The sequence below is a fragment of the Psittacula echo genome (genome assembly GCF_963264785.1).
Source record: "Psittacula echo genome assembly, chromosome: 1".
NCBI lineage: Eukaryota > Metazoa > Chordata > Aves > Psittaciformes > Psittacidae > Psittacula > Psittacula echo.
This window is the reverse complement of record NC_137735.1, coordinates 85316853-85333374: the sequence shown is the minus strand read 5'-3', so window position 1 is coordinate 85333374 and position 16522 is coordinate 85316853. Positions and strand designations below refer to the sequence as shown.

At 44.2% G+C, this 16522-nt stretch overlaps 1 protein-coding gene across 1 annotated transcript in view; it reads left to right on the top strand.

The window, feature by feature from the left end:
* Positions 1-16522, top strand: part of GRIN2B (glutamate ionotropic receptor NMDA type subunit 2B) — a gene marked incomplete at both ends in the record, with an annotated part of 170140 nt that overhangs the window by 84532 nt on the left and 69086 nt on the right. Inside the window, one exon of the mRNA XM_080625178.1 lies at positions 5383-5497. Within this exon, the coding sequence (XP_080481304.1) occupies positions 5383-5497 (115 nt within the window). The remainder of the gene's footprint in view (positions 1-5382; positions 5498-16522) is intronic.

Genomic DNA, 16522 nt, shown 5'->3' with positions numbered 1-16522 from the left:
TGAACATTTCTCTAAGCCTGCTGGTCAGGTTGGTTCCCAGTAGCACAAAATAGCTGTAGCCTGGACAGATTTTCTGATGAAGGATGCCTGCACAATCTGGAATTTGGCTGCTCTCTTTTCTTTATTTGCTTTCTTTTTTGCTCTGCATCTCCCGAAATTCGTCAGTAATACTGATAGTGAGAGAGAAAAGAGCAAATGAAGAAGAATGAGATACTGTTCCTCTAAGATTTAGTTTTCCTTGTCGATGTTCAATGTTTGATTCTGTTTTTTCCTATCTCGTTTTGGTTTTGTTCTTCATAATAGCAGAAAGAAGTGAGTCCATGCCACTTGTTATGTAAAATCAGTTGCACTGGTGTCCTTTGTGTGGAATCCTTCCTCTGTAAATTGTACCTGACACTAGACAGATGTTACACAGACACAGCCAGATGTGCCCGCCTTTCACTTCTTCTCAAGCCACCAGCACCACAGCAGTGTGAGACAGTGCAGGAGACTGGGGCAGCACAATGGTTGTGAGCAAAGTCTCAGCCAGGGTCAGTACTATCCATAGGGAAAGTTGTTCAAAGGCCCAGGTGGAGCCCATTCTCACCTTTCTGAGGGTGAGCAATTGCGTTTGATATCCCCAGGAGACTGCATTATCTCAAGAGACCTCATGCACTCACAGCTGGGTATGGATGGCTGTTGTGCATGTGTTGGCTATCTCTCACACAGACATGTCTCATGTCTTTCACATGTCAAGCAATGGTATGGAGAGAAAATATCTGTATTATTTTAAGTTTTCCATGGGTTTGGAGAATGGAGGTTTAAATCACAAGCTGAAGGGATCAGTTGCAGTTTTCTCAAAAAAACCCTCACCAAAATCTACAATATTTCAGTCTCTCAGACTGGGGCAGAAGCTGTTAACAGCGTAGTTAGTGCTAGTTAAATCTTCATTTTTCAATCGTTTGCCACTTGATGGTCAGAATTACCATTTGTAGGTAAATACACTGGGCCTAAACTCCCTTTTCCCTGCCTTTTGAGTCCACCAACCTTTCTGTCTGTCCATCCTTGTCCAGGAGTAGGCATGAGGGGCACAGGACCTGCTGCAGAGCAGGACTGTTGCACTCTGCCAAGGCTGTTTGCATCTACCCAGCCTGGGTAGATCTTGCTGACGCTCAGCAAAGGAACATGGTTTGGAGCTGTGGGCAGTGGTGCTGAAAAGCAGTAATGTGCTTGTCTTTGCTCTTTCCTGGGCACCAAGTGGGTCCGGGCAGGCAGCTATGCCTGTCTCTCATACCTCTGGCTGGTGGGCTTTTAATGCTGTCTCCAGGGGAAAGAAAAAGGCTATTTCACCATGCAGATCCTATGTGGTAAAGGCCTTTTGCTGCCTTCAATTCACTGCCCTTATGTTTGGCTTCAGTGTTTTGTGCTATAGTGAGTTTCCAAAAAAGCTGATGACAGTCTGCATCGCAATCTCCTTATCCTGCATTGCCCTCCACCTGCCTTTTACCCTGCAAAACCTCCCTGGCAGAGGTATCCCATAGCATTTCTTTCCCCTCCATCCACCTACACCATGTTTTTCCCTCATGTATTGGAGTGCTGAGATGACTCCCCGGGGCTGACAGTGGAGAGGCTGTTTTATTTATATTGCTTGCCTTATTCAAGGAAGTGGTCGATGTTAGGATAATCATGCCATTTCAGGCAGACTGCTTGTCTCATTGGCATGTAACAAGCACTGACAGGTTACAGGAGAGTGTGTGTGTGTGCACGCACGCTCATGTATGAGGCAGGAATTGTGATGGCACTGTCCAAATTTGCCCACCCAGTCAGGAGGAGGCATTTCCAGCAAGGCAGAAGTAGAAGTGATTAGTGCTGATTTCAAATGCATCTCCTTCAGAGATGGCTGGGGCAGAGAAAAATTTGGTTAACACTCTCCCTGTCTTCCCCTAAGCCCTGTCTGCCTGGCATATTTGCCTGTCCAGGCTTTCTCCATCACTAGATGAAACCATTTAAAAGGTCATCATCTCTCTGCTCATCCTAAATTGGCCATCTGATGTGGCTTTAATGCCCTATTTCCTATGCCAACCAGCCTTTGAAACACTCTCCATTAGAATTCAGGGCTGACAGCCTCACATTTAGGGCAGGTGATGTTGCCTAATGGTCAGAGCACAGGATGGGGAGTTGGGTCCCCCAGAGTCTGATTTGCTTTGTGCCCAAGGGCAAATCTCTTCCTTCTTTGCTCCTGCCTGCTAGTCCACACCAAGGGGCTCACAATGTCAGCCTGTTTCCGCAGTGTCATGTGTGGTTTGCTCCCACCCAGCTGAGTTTGGGCACTGTGGCCACTGCATCTCACCCCTTCCGTGCTTGCATTGAGCAGCTACAGAAATGCTCACATAAGAAAAATTTTTTGCTGAAAGGTGTTTCTAGCAAATTAAATTGCGTGTGTCTGCCTCACCATGTCCCCTTTCTCTTTCTCTTTCCGTCTTGGAGCCTGAAAAATCCAGGAAATCATGGAATAAGCCCTTTGCAGGCACAGTTTGATGTTGAGTTACCTCACCTGCATGCACAGCTTACTGCCCTCTCATTGTGCCCCTGTTGCAGCTAGTGGCTCAGTTCAGACACACCAGGGAGTCTCCCAGCCACCTGGTTGGGAACTGAGGTGTGTGTGTGGTCTGTAGGGAGGAAACACGTCCCCCTGGCCAGTGCAAGCAGCAGTAGTACTGCTGAAGCAGGGCAGCGCTGCTGCCGAAGGGAACGACTCTCCCTGCGGTAGTGACGGAGGGCAGAGCCACTCGAGCGTGGCTGCCTTGCAGCACACTGCTGACTTGGCCTGCCAGGGAGTCCTTCAAGCCCTGATGCTTTCTCATGCAGGTGTCCCAAGCATGAGCATACACAAGCAAGCTCTGCAGCTCCCTGTGTGCTGCTGTCACCCTGCATCTCTGTGTAAGTGACTGGATCCAGCAAGCAGGAGTGCAGGGAAAGCTGAGGGGGAGCTGCTGCTTCTGCACTCCTCCTGCAAACTTTTGTAAGCGTGTTGCTAATGGGTTTGAGAGAAAACCCTCTGAAGAGTTATTGTGCCAAATTTGGAGACTCATTTCAGTCATTAAGGTGCAAAGTGAGGGATTTTAGTGCTGCTTTAAGTGTAAATCTCAGTGCAGCTCCAAGAATCAGAGGTGCTGATGATCCCTTCTGGATTATTATTAGTGGTTCTAATCTTTCCGGTGGAAAATGAACAGAAATGACACCCTCTTGTGTCATATCTGTTGCTGATTTCTGTGAACTCTTCCTGTCAGGCTGTGCAAGGGAGATTCCCATAGTGGCATCATTCTCGAGTGGTAGAGGAAAGAGGGCTGAGAACTCTTTAATATTGCTTTTTGCTTAATTAGATATTGGCACTGCTTTCTAACTAGTGACATATAAAACTGCAACTCCCATCAGGCTAATGGCATCCTCATCTTCTTGGAGCCTTACTTTTTCTTTACTCTGTTGGCCAGTGCAGAGAAGCCATAAAGTGGGTGTAGTTGTAATCTTGGTCCACTAGAAGGTCTTTTCCATCACTAGGGCCTTACCTAAGTCTGGTAGGCTGCACATGCCTGATGATTGTCTGTGCCTGGCATTGCTCGATAGCAGGATGACCAGGAAAGAAATGCCAGAAAAAGAGCATGTGTGGCCTTGACATGGAATGAGGTTCTCTTGGTGTTTGGGTGCTGAATGGGTCTGGCTTTTGGAAAATAACCAATAGTCTGGCTTTGAAAATGGTCCTGTTGCAAATGTTTCATGCTGGGCTCCCTTATGGCTGTGCTTCTTAAGCTGTGCACGTTCCTTGGAGGTTACATGGACCAAGTACGGAATTTCCTTTAGAAATAAACATAATTGATGATTACACTGGGTAATGAGGAATTAGTAGATGAGTTTGATTGATTAATTGAGTCAGGATAAAAATGTTTGGGAAAAGGAGGAAGCTAAAATCATGACCTGCTTTTTTATCTGTTTGAAGAAGCTTCCCTGCTACCAAAGCTTTCTTTAGATTAGCTGGGTGTTTTCTGTGTGCAGATAGTGGGAAAGTGTGAACTGACCAAAAGAACAGATTTTTTTTTTCTTTTTCCTTGAAATTGGTTCAAATTGAATTCAGAAGGGACAAACTGAAGCTGAATATCATGAAATGTTTCCTGGTTTCATGGTGTAATAGAGCAAAAGAACCTCTCATGTCTGTAACAGAAATGTTGATTGTGTAATTTATAGGAGAACTGGGCAAAGCCGGGGAAGGCAGAGTCCTGGGTCTAGCCCTGCAGGCAGCTTGATAATCTCTGCTTCTCACCATGATTTGATGCTACCAGTGCCAGAGAAGGTGTATAAAGGTAAAATCTACTTCATGCAATGGGATTGTGAATTGAAGTAAAATATATTAACAGGGGGAGCTGTCAGAGTGCCACGGAGATGTCACCATTGAACTGTGAAATGTGTATTTGCCTCCCCCTTTTCCCCACAGTGTCATTCTGGATGGTCTGACAGTTAAGAAAACAATAGACCTGATTCTCATTTACAGCAACTCCACTTTAACATGCTCTCACGATGCAGCAAGGCTTTGAAATGAGTGTAGCTGTAGTATCTACCCACTTAAAGGTCTTCCATGTTGCCAGAGCTGAGTGAAGAGGCCTTAGGACAAATAAGACTGAAGCCCAGGCTGTTTAATAGTCCATTTGTACAGCTGACATGAGATACCCCAAAGGGGAGTGCCTGGCACGGAAGTGACTTTCCAGACAAAGAGAATCATTAATGTTGGCTGCAGGAATTTGCAGGGCTGATCACCCTTTAGTTTGATCTTGCTGGATGTAAGGCATGGCTCTGTCCCTAGGGAAAAGTCTTTCACTGGGCTATCTCAACATCCTACTCCTAAGCTGCTCCAGAGGTTCTGATAGGGATAGAATGTGCTGCTCCTTCTTTTGCTCTCCACAGCTTTTCTTACCATTGCCTTGATATTTGGGCTGAGGTAGGCTGTCTCCACTGCTTCACCTGTAGGCCATCGCTGTCAGCTGACACGTGAAATCCCCATTGGAGAGTAAGCAAAGAATAGGCTGTGGAGTGTGTTTACATGGCCAATTTCTATGGATCCATCTGCCCTCATGTGTGTGTGTGACTCTTAGTTGTGCTTTCAGGAATTCATTGGCAGCCAGTGTAGGACATGGCTTCCCTATCCCAGTCACAGAACTGGGGCAATTGCCTTGTCTGATTGTCCCAGTTCCTGAAGTAATTGTCTTGTTTCTCCCACTCCTTCCTCTTAGATTTTCCATTTTTTGTACTGTGCGCCTACATTCCCGGTGTAAAATGCAGGGGGGAGGCAGACTCTCATTTTGGGTTCAGTTTCCAAGCATTAATGTTCTTCTCGCTCTTTTCTTTCTCCTACAGGTACCTGATCAATGTCACCTTTGAAGGCAGGAATTTGTCATTCAGTGAGGACGGATACCAGATGCATCCCAAGCTGGTGATCATCCTTCTGACCAAGGAGAGGAAGTGGGAGAGGGTAGGACATGTTTAGTAATTCTCAAACTGTGTCGGGGGGGAGGATGGAGGAAGGCTGAAGGCAAATAATGCCCCCACCTTTCTGTACCTCTTATCAAGGGCTGGCAATCTCCTTGCATCCTGGACCACTGGTATCTCCAATACCCAGGCTGGATGCCATTACATTCTTCCATTAGCATGCATAAAAAATTCATCAGCTTCCTTTCTGTAACCTCTGAACGTAAGTTTTCCTGCCTTTCAGAGAAGAGACCTCCTCTCTGCCATGGGTTTCAATGGCAGAGACGGACAATATTTCTCTGTGTGTCTTGGAGGCAGTGAAGTTCTGTGTGCTAAACGACTGTAGTTGAGCTACAGCTACACTTAGTAATATATGCCAGTGTTAACTTCATTGCTTGATATATCTGGCCAGTGTCATTTGCAATAGGATGGTGCATTAAGTAGGATGTGTATGTGAGATCATATCGAGTTGTTCAAATATGCAGATCTGCATATTTTTGAATAATTTGCATGTAACCCAAAGCACCATTTTAGAAATGGTGTGGATTTTTGTGTTAATGTAATGCTTTGGTTCGTTTCACTTCCCACATAAATGTCAGTGGTCCGGGCTCAGAACAAGCACTCCCAAAGTGTTTGAATTGGAGTAGTGGGGGTAGTTTGAGGGCTAAGAAAATAAGATACAAAAAAAGTGATTGAGGTGAGAAGTCAGAGTGAAAACAAGGAGAATTCAGCAGAATTCTCAATTCTCTCAATACCTATGAAGAACTTGGTCTGAATGTGATCATGTGTACGGCTTAGAAAAATGACTCTTTGCCCCATCAGCCACAGCAAACCTCTCCTTGGCTGCTTGTTCTATGCAAGGACTTGCAAGTGGCCTGCATGGCAAAAGCCAAGAAGAAATTAGTGGGGAAGTGAGAATGAAATAAAGAGTTTTCAGGAGAAGTGCATTCAGAAAAGGTCTGGAACAACTTTTGAAGGAGGCAGAAAAGCAATCGGTTTAGTGCCTGGCGTGCACTAAGGTCTCCCAGTAGTTGCAGGAGTGGGGAGAGGGTGAAAGGTCCCATCTTCTTGGTTTCCAAGAAGAACTGTCTACCTCATGGTCTTGCTGCTGTGCAGACCAGATGAGAACGTATGGTCTAGAAGAGTCAGCAGATGTCTCAGTGGGACAGGAGCGTGAAGAAACATATGGTCTGGCATCAGCACATGTGGACAACTCTTGGACGTTTTTGGAGGCTGGTGGGATATTGCAGAGAGGGTGGGCAGGCAAAGCTCATGCTGCAGAGACCTCATGTTAGGCTCCGTCCGACATGCAACTTCACTGAAGCTCACCAGGCAAAGTCCAGGAGGATTTGTTCCTAGCTGTCACTAAATTTGTTCTCACAGAGGAAAATTCCATTATCCGAGCAGGAAAATGAGGCAGTAGCAGCATAAATCCTGCTAGGGATTATTAGCAGGGATGGTTATGGGGAATTTGTTGCTGGAATGTTTTGCAGGCTCTGGGGAGGCAAAGATAAATTCAGTCCTGTTTTTACCCTGCTTGTCACATACATTGCGTTGTCACAGGCTCATTGAGGGCTCAGGAGTTTCCATGAGTGGTAAAAGCAGTTGTTCAATCTCTGATAGTGTATCTGTGGTCTCTCAGATGAACCAGACAATTAGCAGAAAGGATGCTGGTGAGCTGGAATGATGGGGCTAGACCTGGAACCTCCCTCAGCCTTGCTGTCTGTGGGGACTACTTGGCATCCATTAGACCAGAACAGCTCTTCATTTCATAGGAGCTGGATTGAAATGAGACTATGGTGAACAACAGTATTAGTGGTATGAAAATCCCATAGTGCTTCCTGAACAGAAATGTTTTACCTTGAGTCAGAAGATCAGATTATTATAATCGAACTCTGAGCTGTTTGAATTTTACACTGGCAAGTTGTGGAAAACACAGAAATCATCTCCAACATGCTCTAATCACAGCCAAATACCTCTCAAAGTCGGCACCTCATACTTTTTTTTTTTTTTTTTTGTTTTTCTCCATTCAGCAAAAATGCAAATATTGAAATATAAGGGTGAAACAGAGCTCTGTGGCAAAGATCATAATTTTGTTCTGTGTTTGCAGAGAGTCAGGCCCTTAGTCTGAAGTGACGTTAAGGGCCAATGTCCTGGCCCTTAACAGCTGTTCCCAGGCACTGCCACAGTACAAGCTAGAAATTATTCATACAGTATTAGCACACATTCCCAATACCTTTGTAAGTGCATTGCTTTGCAGTGTAAAATCATCCAAACTCCCACTAATTTTTGCTGAATTAGCAAGGTGCTTTGTCCCGGCAACTTCTAGTCAATATACAGAAGAAACTGTGCAAAGCACAGGAGATTCGTAAGTCAAACAGACAGTAGGAGATGGTAGGTGAAAGGCTGCACAGGAAACACCAATTCAGTCCACCTGTGTGCATTCACTATAGCTCAGTCTTTAACTACATCACTGCACACTTTTATCCATAATCAGATGCCGTGCCAGGAAGGAACATCAAGAGGTCATTCAGTCCCTTCCTGTGCCCAAAGGAGGGATCAATTAGACTGAAATTATTCCCGACAGATGTTTGTCTCACCTGTTCTGAGAGCCCTTCGATGCTAAGAACTCCGTCAAATCCTGAGGCAATCTCTTCCATGGCTTCTTTCTCCTGCAGAGTTTTTCTACTGTCTATCTTAGATTTCCCTGATTGCAGTTTAAGCCCATTACTACTTGGCATCTCTCTAGTGGATATAGAGAATTGTTGATTCTCTTCCTCTTTTTATCTTCCCTATGTATGTTTGAAGGCTTCTGTCATGTTGTCTCCCAGTCATTTCTGCTGTAGATGAAACAAGAACTTGTTCAGTCTCTCCTGGTAGGTCATGTTTTCTAGTCTTCTGATCATTTTTATTACTCTTCTCTGGATTTCATAACACAATTTGCTGCTCTGTACAGCTTAGAGCAGTTGATTCTTGAAAGATAGCAAAATACATTGTGCGAAGTATGTCTCATGGTGGATACACATATAAAGAAATGCTTTAAAACAGGTATGATGCCTTCCATTTTCTGAGCAGCAAAGATGCAGTGACTGAACTGTTTCAGGATTTCAATCTGTGAATTTTTTTTAGATTTCGATTTTTTTGTCCCAGTTTGGGCATAAATATCTTCAAAACCTCACAAGTTATTTCATAACAGGAATTCATTTTCCAGAAGAGCTACAGCTGTCCCCAGACTGATGATCATAAATCTCCTCCTGCATCCTTCAGACAGACTGAAGCCTTGCCGGGCTAACAATCATGAAAGAACATGTAGAGCAACCACTTTCTGCAACAGGGCAGTAACCTGAGCTCTTCTGCTCTTGTAGCCATGAGTAATGATTCCTCTTGTGATAAGCAATTGTTCTGTATCTCATTCACTTTTCTGTTCTCTGCTCCTTAGGGGCAAAAGGCTGCACGCCTTCCCTCACTACCTTTTAATCAGCTACTTAGCAGAGCTCTTTGCTTCACTGGCTGCATAGCCTAGGTGTATTTAGAGTGCTTAGGTGCCCCCATTGTATTTATCAAAGAGAGGCAGATATGCAGATGGAGGTGGTAAATGAAGTCCTCCCTTATGTTCCATGAAGGGCCCTGCCTCAATAGAGTGATGAGCTGAGGCCAGAGATCTTGCAAGGTGAGCCAGAGGCTCAGTACTACACTAGGGTTTGTGTCTGGGGGGTGTGATGTTTTGTATGGGAAGAGTTTTTACCCAGGCTTATTCTTTACTAGCTGCCTTACTCCTCTGCTCTCCTATAATCCAACATGTGAGGAAGACTTATTTATGTCTTTATGATCCCTTTGTGAGAGATGGCAAATGCTGCTGTTCAGTTCTTGTTCACATCCATCTTCTCTACTGAGGCAAGCACAGTGGACCTGTCCTATTAGCTCCCAGATTTTCCTATTTGCTGCCTCACTTTCCCCCAGCAAATGTGGGGATGACTCAAATGTTGCTACGTCTGAGGCCCTCTTTGGAATTCTTTCTCTAATTTCTAGTGAATATTGCATCACTTCTATCACTAGGTTGCTCTCAGCCTTTCAGTTTTACTGATGTTTCTCTGCCTCTTCCCTTAGGTATGTCACTGGGGATTCAGAGCACCTTTACATGTGGCTTATGACAGGAACTTCTTGTGCCACCCCACAGAGCCTTTGATTTGCAGTCTCCCTGGGGCATCTTTTACCATGCAAGCTCCAGTAACCCCTGCTCCTGGCTGGACAAGCAAAGCCCCACATGATGGGTTTGGTCAGGGTGTCACTACAAGCCATCTTAGAGGAGGACAGATGGGAAACTTCTGCTGAAAGATTCATTCTTCCCTGCTGCATGTGCTAATCCTCTGCCCCTATCAACTCTCACCCCCACCAGCAGATGAAATGTCTGCCTGCTGCTGCTCCTATAATTATGAGCGTTTGACTTTTGAACTCTTGAAAATCAATTAGCAGCATCTGTTCTGCTTCCTTTAGCTGTCGGTGTGGCCATGATTACAAATTCACCAACAGGCTGCTCTTAGTCTGGTCCCCTACACCATTGCCCATGTTAGTGTTCCCTGAGAATGGGGCCATTTGCTGTGACATGCTGTTAGCTGCCTTGGTGACTGTACACTTCCAGTACTTCCTAACACTGCAACAGGGTGAAAAGTGGTCCCACTGCTCTCTTTCACATGGCACTTCAAGTGATATGTTCAGCCTCAATGAAAAGTCCATGAAGGTCCATGAAAGGTGTGTTTGCAACTTGTGTGACTCCATCCCCTGCTTGGGACAGAACTGCGTTATGCCCATCCACTCTTCGGAAGTGTTCCCTCAGGATGTGGGAGGGAGCTAGAGAAAGGAAAGAAGAGTTTAGAAAATAAAAATGGAAAAAAAAGGTTTGTTTAGCAAAAAAAAAAAAAAAAAAAAAAAAGAGAGGAAGGGGAACAAGGTAAATCCTTGGACACCTAAATCATTGATGGAAAAAGGACATTATGGTCAGTTGCTTTTCATGTCCACAGTAAGCAGAAAGAAGACATCTTGCTAAATTTTCAAGCAGAAAGATTTCGGTTAGATATGTAGGGAGATGTCTAACCATTAGCATGGTGAGACATGGTGAGGGTCATTTGCTGGTGAGGCTCATTAGCTGCAGGATACATAGAAAAATATCCAACAGCACGGGGTCTGAATCTATCTTGTCCTGCCTCAGAGCTGGTAGATGCAGTAAGTGATCTCTCGTGGTTTTCTGCCAGCCTACATTTCTGTGATTAGATGAACAAGTTGAACCTGAAGTGTTTCACAAGAGACCACTTACTTGATAGAAAACAAAAACTGGGTTATGGACAAGCTGATCAGCAAAAACTTCAAGCCTGGCCCAGTGAGGACATAATTTCTGCAGGCTTCTACCATGTACCTTTTGTATGAGCAGGCCGCTGGCGCATGAAGGCTATTGTGGATGGCTGCAAACAAAAGTCCTTATGAAGGGACTTGTCACCCCCTGCAGTCTGCAGCTTTGGAAGGCTGATGAATGCCACAGAGACACTGAAGAGGCTGTAGCTTCTGATGATAACACAGCTTTCGATCCTGGTCTCAAGTCTTTCTATGCATTAAAAGAAGTATTCACTGTCCTTTCTTTGTGTACTTCAATGTCCCAGTGGCAGAAATAAAAGGAAAGGAAGGAAAAAACCCTGAAAATCTAATCACACTCTGTGTGGCAGTGGCCACTCCATGAAGAACCAATATGAATCATGTACCTGTTATACTGGCTAGCATGTGGAAGGTTTTAATTTTTTTTAATTTCATTTTCTGAGGGAGGCTTTTTGAAAATAAGAGAATAAGAATGTAGGGTATTGAGGTAAAATCTACAGCTGTACAAATCCAAGCACCTTTTTTGAAGGCCTTCCCCTGCCTTTGGAAAGTTGACTAGATTGTTTGAGCCATTTTCCTTCTTGTGTTGTCTGGTGCCCACCTGAGCAAGCCTTTCTGACACATGCATGCACAGGTATGCTTGCCCTTCTGTGGCAGAAGTTACTGCCTTTGGTCAGGTTCTGTTCTCCGTGTGGAGTTCTGGTATCTTGCCAGCATGTTCAGGGACTTCAGAGAAGAAATGTTTTTTTATCCCACCGACTCCTTTTACAGTGAGACAAGATTGGATTGTTTTTGCCAATCAGTCTTGTTTTGCTAATTTCCCTGTGTACATGGGGATTTATGACTCATTGTCCCTGAGGAGAAATGGCATAGGAGTTTGTTTAAACCTACTCAGAGTTAGTGACTGATTCTGTTCCCATAGAACCAGTTTTTAGAAGGATATAGCTTCACTTAGGGCAGGCAGATGGACTGTTCTGGATTTAAGCACATATGGCTGAAATTAGAATGGGAGTCTGTACGTGCATTTCCCCCCTTGTTTGTAAAGTGTTCTTTCTGGACACTTCTCTAAGAGACTAATTTGCTGAATCTCTTGTTTCTCATTAGACAGCAGTCATGCATCAAAGAATACATATTTTATGGATACCCCACTCACAAGTGAGTGTCCCTTAGATACCTGATCTAGGTCACATCTGATGGGTCTCTTGATGACCCTGATTCAATCAGACAACCAGATGGCTTTATTGTGCACCTATGCTGCACTGACTGCCAGGATTTGGCCTGGCTTCTCACATTTGTCCAACACGTAACTGTATGTATTTGTGGCTAATTCTGGCTGTGTTAGTCTTACACTGACTCCTAAGGAGAAGGACAGATGCAAGTGCCACACAAAGCTTTCCTTATCAGGCGATAAATGGAACAATTGTTGTGAAAAAGCCTCCCAGGTAAATCTTGGGGACATGCTGATCAAACAGTATCTTTGCAGACAGATAGTATCAGACCACCAGATTAGGTTACTGCATCCTGCAGTAATGAGGTAGTCCATCTCTTTGGCTAATGAGGGCACTAGTTGGGTGTCTCCTCCTAACCACTGTATATTATGTCAGTATAAGCTGTTTGATTTCTTTGCATTTTGCTGAAGTGATTCCTGACTTTCTTTGATTGAGTTTTGGAGTGTATTTGCATGATTCATGAGCCTGCAGAAAAATATTCTGGCTCTTCTCCACCAGGCCCTACTCCTTGGCTACCAGAGGGAATTCTTACGTTGAAACAATAACAGCTTCTTGGAGAGACCTTGTCCTCTAATGCAAATCACGTACTGGAAAATCTAGAGATCTTTATTAAGTTCAGACTGCAGTTAGAATGCCTCCTACCTTTTTCGTGCTGGTGTAGCTGATGACAGTGATAGCAGCCATCTGACCATTAATGGGGTTGCCAACCTGACTCATTGGATAGGGCAACCCTAAGGACTGTACCCACTGTACTGTGATAACACCTTTCAGCCATGGGAGAAGACTGCTCTTGCCTTGGTTGAGTTCTAGATGAGGGTTGTAGTCTGGGTCTTTCTTCCATTTGACTTGCCCATGCCACACAGCGAGGGGTGTCACTGTTCCTTCTTGCAGCAGTCACCTCTTGTGCATCACCATTGCTGTTCCCAGTACCCACTTATGGACTTGAGACTCTGGTCTGAAGGGACCCGTGTGAATGCTAACCAGAAAGGTGGCTTCTACCCCAAAGTGGTTACACTTTAATTAGAAGACAAAAGGCAGCAGATGGGTACAGATGGACCAACGGGGGAGTACAAGAGAACAATCAGACAACATTAGTCAGCATGGTAGGCAGCAGGCTTTACACACCAACTGCCTAACTCTTGTGAAGGCTTTGATAGGCAGCAGAGGATTATAGCTGGCTTTGTGCATGCTTATGGGGGCCTCATTTGGGAGTGTGAAGGGCAGATGGGGAAAAAGCAATAAAGGTGCTTTTGTGTGCTTGGAGAGCTGTTGCCTGAGAAGGTGAAACAACTTACAGCGCCGCTGTAAAATTTTCAGTCTTCTTAATATCCAAGGGGATAATCCTAACTTTACAGAGAACCCAAAAATCCTGTGGTAAGGCTATGTCTAGCGATGCAGCAACAGCTCTCAGTGCAGGGTTAGTGTGCTAGTGCCAGAGTCATATCTTTTCTGGTCGAAAGCCCTCCTTCTCATCAGTTTCAAGGTTTGTGTTGCATGTCAGATCTGCTGTGTCTGTGGTCCTTCCATTTCATTTGGATGCCAGAGAGGGACACTTCGTCAGGGACTGTAGTGATAGGACAAGGGGTGATGGGTTCAAACTTCAATGGGAAGTTCAGGTTAGATATAAGGAAGAAGTTCTTTACTGTGAGGGTGGTGAGGTGCTGGAACAGGTTGCCCAAGGAAGTGGTAAATACTTCATCCCTGGCAGTGTTCAAGGCTAGGTTGGACAGAACCTTGGGTGACGTGGTCTAGTGTGAGGTGTCCCTGTCCATGGCAGGGGGTGGGAACTAGATGACCTTAAGGTCCTTTCCAACACTACTTATTCTATGATTCTATGATTCTATAACTGTGAACATTTCATTGATTGTGGTAATGTGTTATCCCAGCATGTTGATGATAAACATCCATATCTTAATTCAGGTGACAGTTGAGCTGCTATGGGAAGATGATCTTTAAATCATGGGTACAGTAATTAAATATTCCTATCATAACACAGTACCAAGGATCCACCCTATCATGCCTGATCAGTCCACAACATCCCCAATGTCCTGAAAAAACAGGAAGGAGGGTTTGATTTGGTTAGAGGTGTAAGAAAGAAACATAGCTGTTTAGTGTGGGGTTTTTGTTTACTTTGGTGAATGAACAAATTTATATTTCTTTTTGAGTCCATACAAAATGTTTTTCTGATCTGAGAAAAAAAAAAAAAGGAAAAAAATCAGGTCATTTAAATATACTAACATAGCCCAGTTTTGATAGGAAAATGTCACGTGCAAATGAAAATATTCTAAAGTTTTCATTTTGTGCATTGCAATTTTTAAGCAAAACATGTCATTGTGAGAAGTCTAAGTGATCTATGCTTCAAAGAAGCCCCTCTCTTGCCCTCTATTCAAGCCACAATTCTTCTCTTATTTTAACCTGAGCATGAGAATGACTTTTTCCTCAAACTCCATTTAGGAGTGAACTGACTTTTTATCTGCCCAACAGTAATTGCTCCAACTGTACTTCACTCAGGAGTGACAGTGGGGAGGTCGTGTGTCCTACAATACCAGATGGATACACAGCACAGCAAACTTTGCTTTCCCCTGCTTTGTCCCTAGCCACATACTGGAAATCACTTCAGGGAATCTGTAGCAGTGAGAAATTGCACAAGTTCCCCAGTGCCATTGGAAGAGGCAGTTCCATTGCTTTTCCCATTTCCCATTGCTTTTGTGGCCAGACAGTGCAATGAAAAGACAGATAGGAAAGTATGGGAATTTTGGCAACTTTAAGATTTGAAATTGGTGAACAGATTGAGACAGAGAGGAAGCAGGCAACCAAACTGAGTCTGGAGAAAATGCTAGCATAACTTCTCCTGAAGGAGGCTCACAGCGAGTGAGTGTGCCCCTGGTGCCTGAGTTTTCATCTATTCGGTTGCATTCGCTTGAGACTCAGCTTCATGTCAGTGATGTTTTCACTTGGCCTGTGAATCCTCTGCTTTTTCTAGTTTTATGTTTTCTGAATGTTATTAACTGGAGCCAGAGCTTCTGTTTCCCTTCCATGGGGCTTAAGAGAAGGGAGGTGCTGCTGTGCCCTCAACTGCATATTCACAGGACCCTAAGGTTTTCTTTCTTTTGCCTTTTTTTTTTTTTTTTTTGTTGGTTTTTTTTCTCTTTCTCTGCCTCTTCCTCCCTTTTTTTTGCTAGGATTTTGGCAGTTTGCTTTCCTGAAGTAGAAGTCTGGTCATATTTACTTCTGAATGAATTTGAAATAAATTTTACTTAATATGAAATTGCTCAGGTTTTTTTTTTTTTGCCCCAGTAAGGAATAGCTTGTTTGTGTGTTTATTGTGTCCTTGCCTTGGTTTCTCTCCTCTGGTGTTGGTCTGGTCAGCGTTTTTGTGCTGGGCTCTCACATTCTCCTTGCTTTGGGTTTGAATTCTGAAGTGCGTGGTTGACTTGGCTTGATGCTGACCTGCATCTTGGCAGTATTTTTTACGAGACTAGGACAGTCTTTTCCCCTGTGGCTTTCTCTGCACTGTTACGTGTTAACTTCTCTGTTGCTTTTCAAAGGTATCTCAGTGTTTAAATTGTGGTTATTGCTGAAGCTACTGTGTGCTTGAGTTACTCTCACCGCTCATGAACTCTGGCATGCGTTTAGTGTCATTGATTAGAGCATACAATATGTTCAGCATCGTTTGTTTTCCCTCTGCCTGAACTGTGTTTTCCCCGAGTCTGTAATTTTTTCAGACTGCCTTTGGTAATGTTAGATCCCAGCACTCACTCTTTCGTTGCTTCATAGTGGTATCTGAGTTTCTGTCACTATTCTTTGGCCTTTCTTCCTTGTGAAAGGTTCTGGCATTTTCTGACCTGGGTTTGTTTCTAAAATGTGCTGGGGGTTGTGTTGTCTTCTGCTGATTCAGCAGTTTGCCAGGCTTATTTAATTTCCTTCTTCCAGGCTAGCTGCATTCTGCAGCGTCTTTCACTATGCCAAGCCTGGAAGATTGTTTGACAGCCTTTTTCTTGTTCCTGTTTAAGCTTTTGACTTGGTCTGCATTTTGTGTGACAGTTTCTGGTGCTTGTTTCCCTTAGGTTTATTTCCTCGGTTCCTGTACATGATAATGACTTACATTTCTATTGTTCCTTTCTTTGAGAAGGATCCTAAGTGCTTTGCAGAATTAACATACAGGCAACATTTCACTGTAAGTGATGTTCAGCCGCTTGTGTGGTGGAATGGGGTTAGGCTGCTTAAACAGGGCTGCACAGCCATGTAGGGTAAGAAAGAGAAGTCTCAAATGGAAGGAAGAGAGGAATTTTTAATTGGACTCTGGGCAGTTTTGTCCCCAAAGCCTGTTTTGGGGGAAAATTACAAAGATCATTAAATGCCAGGAGTGATAAGGCCTGTGCCCTTCCCTTTCCAGATGATAATGCCTGAGCCTCAGAAATATGGTGGGAGGAACA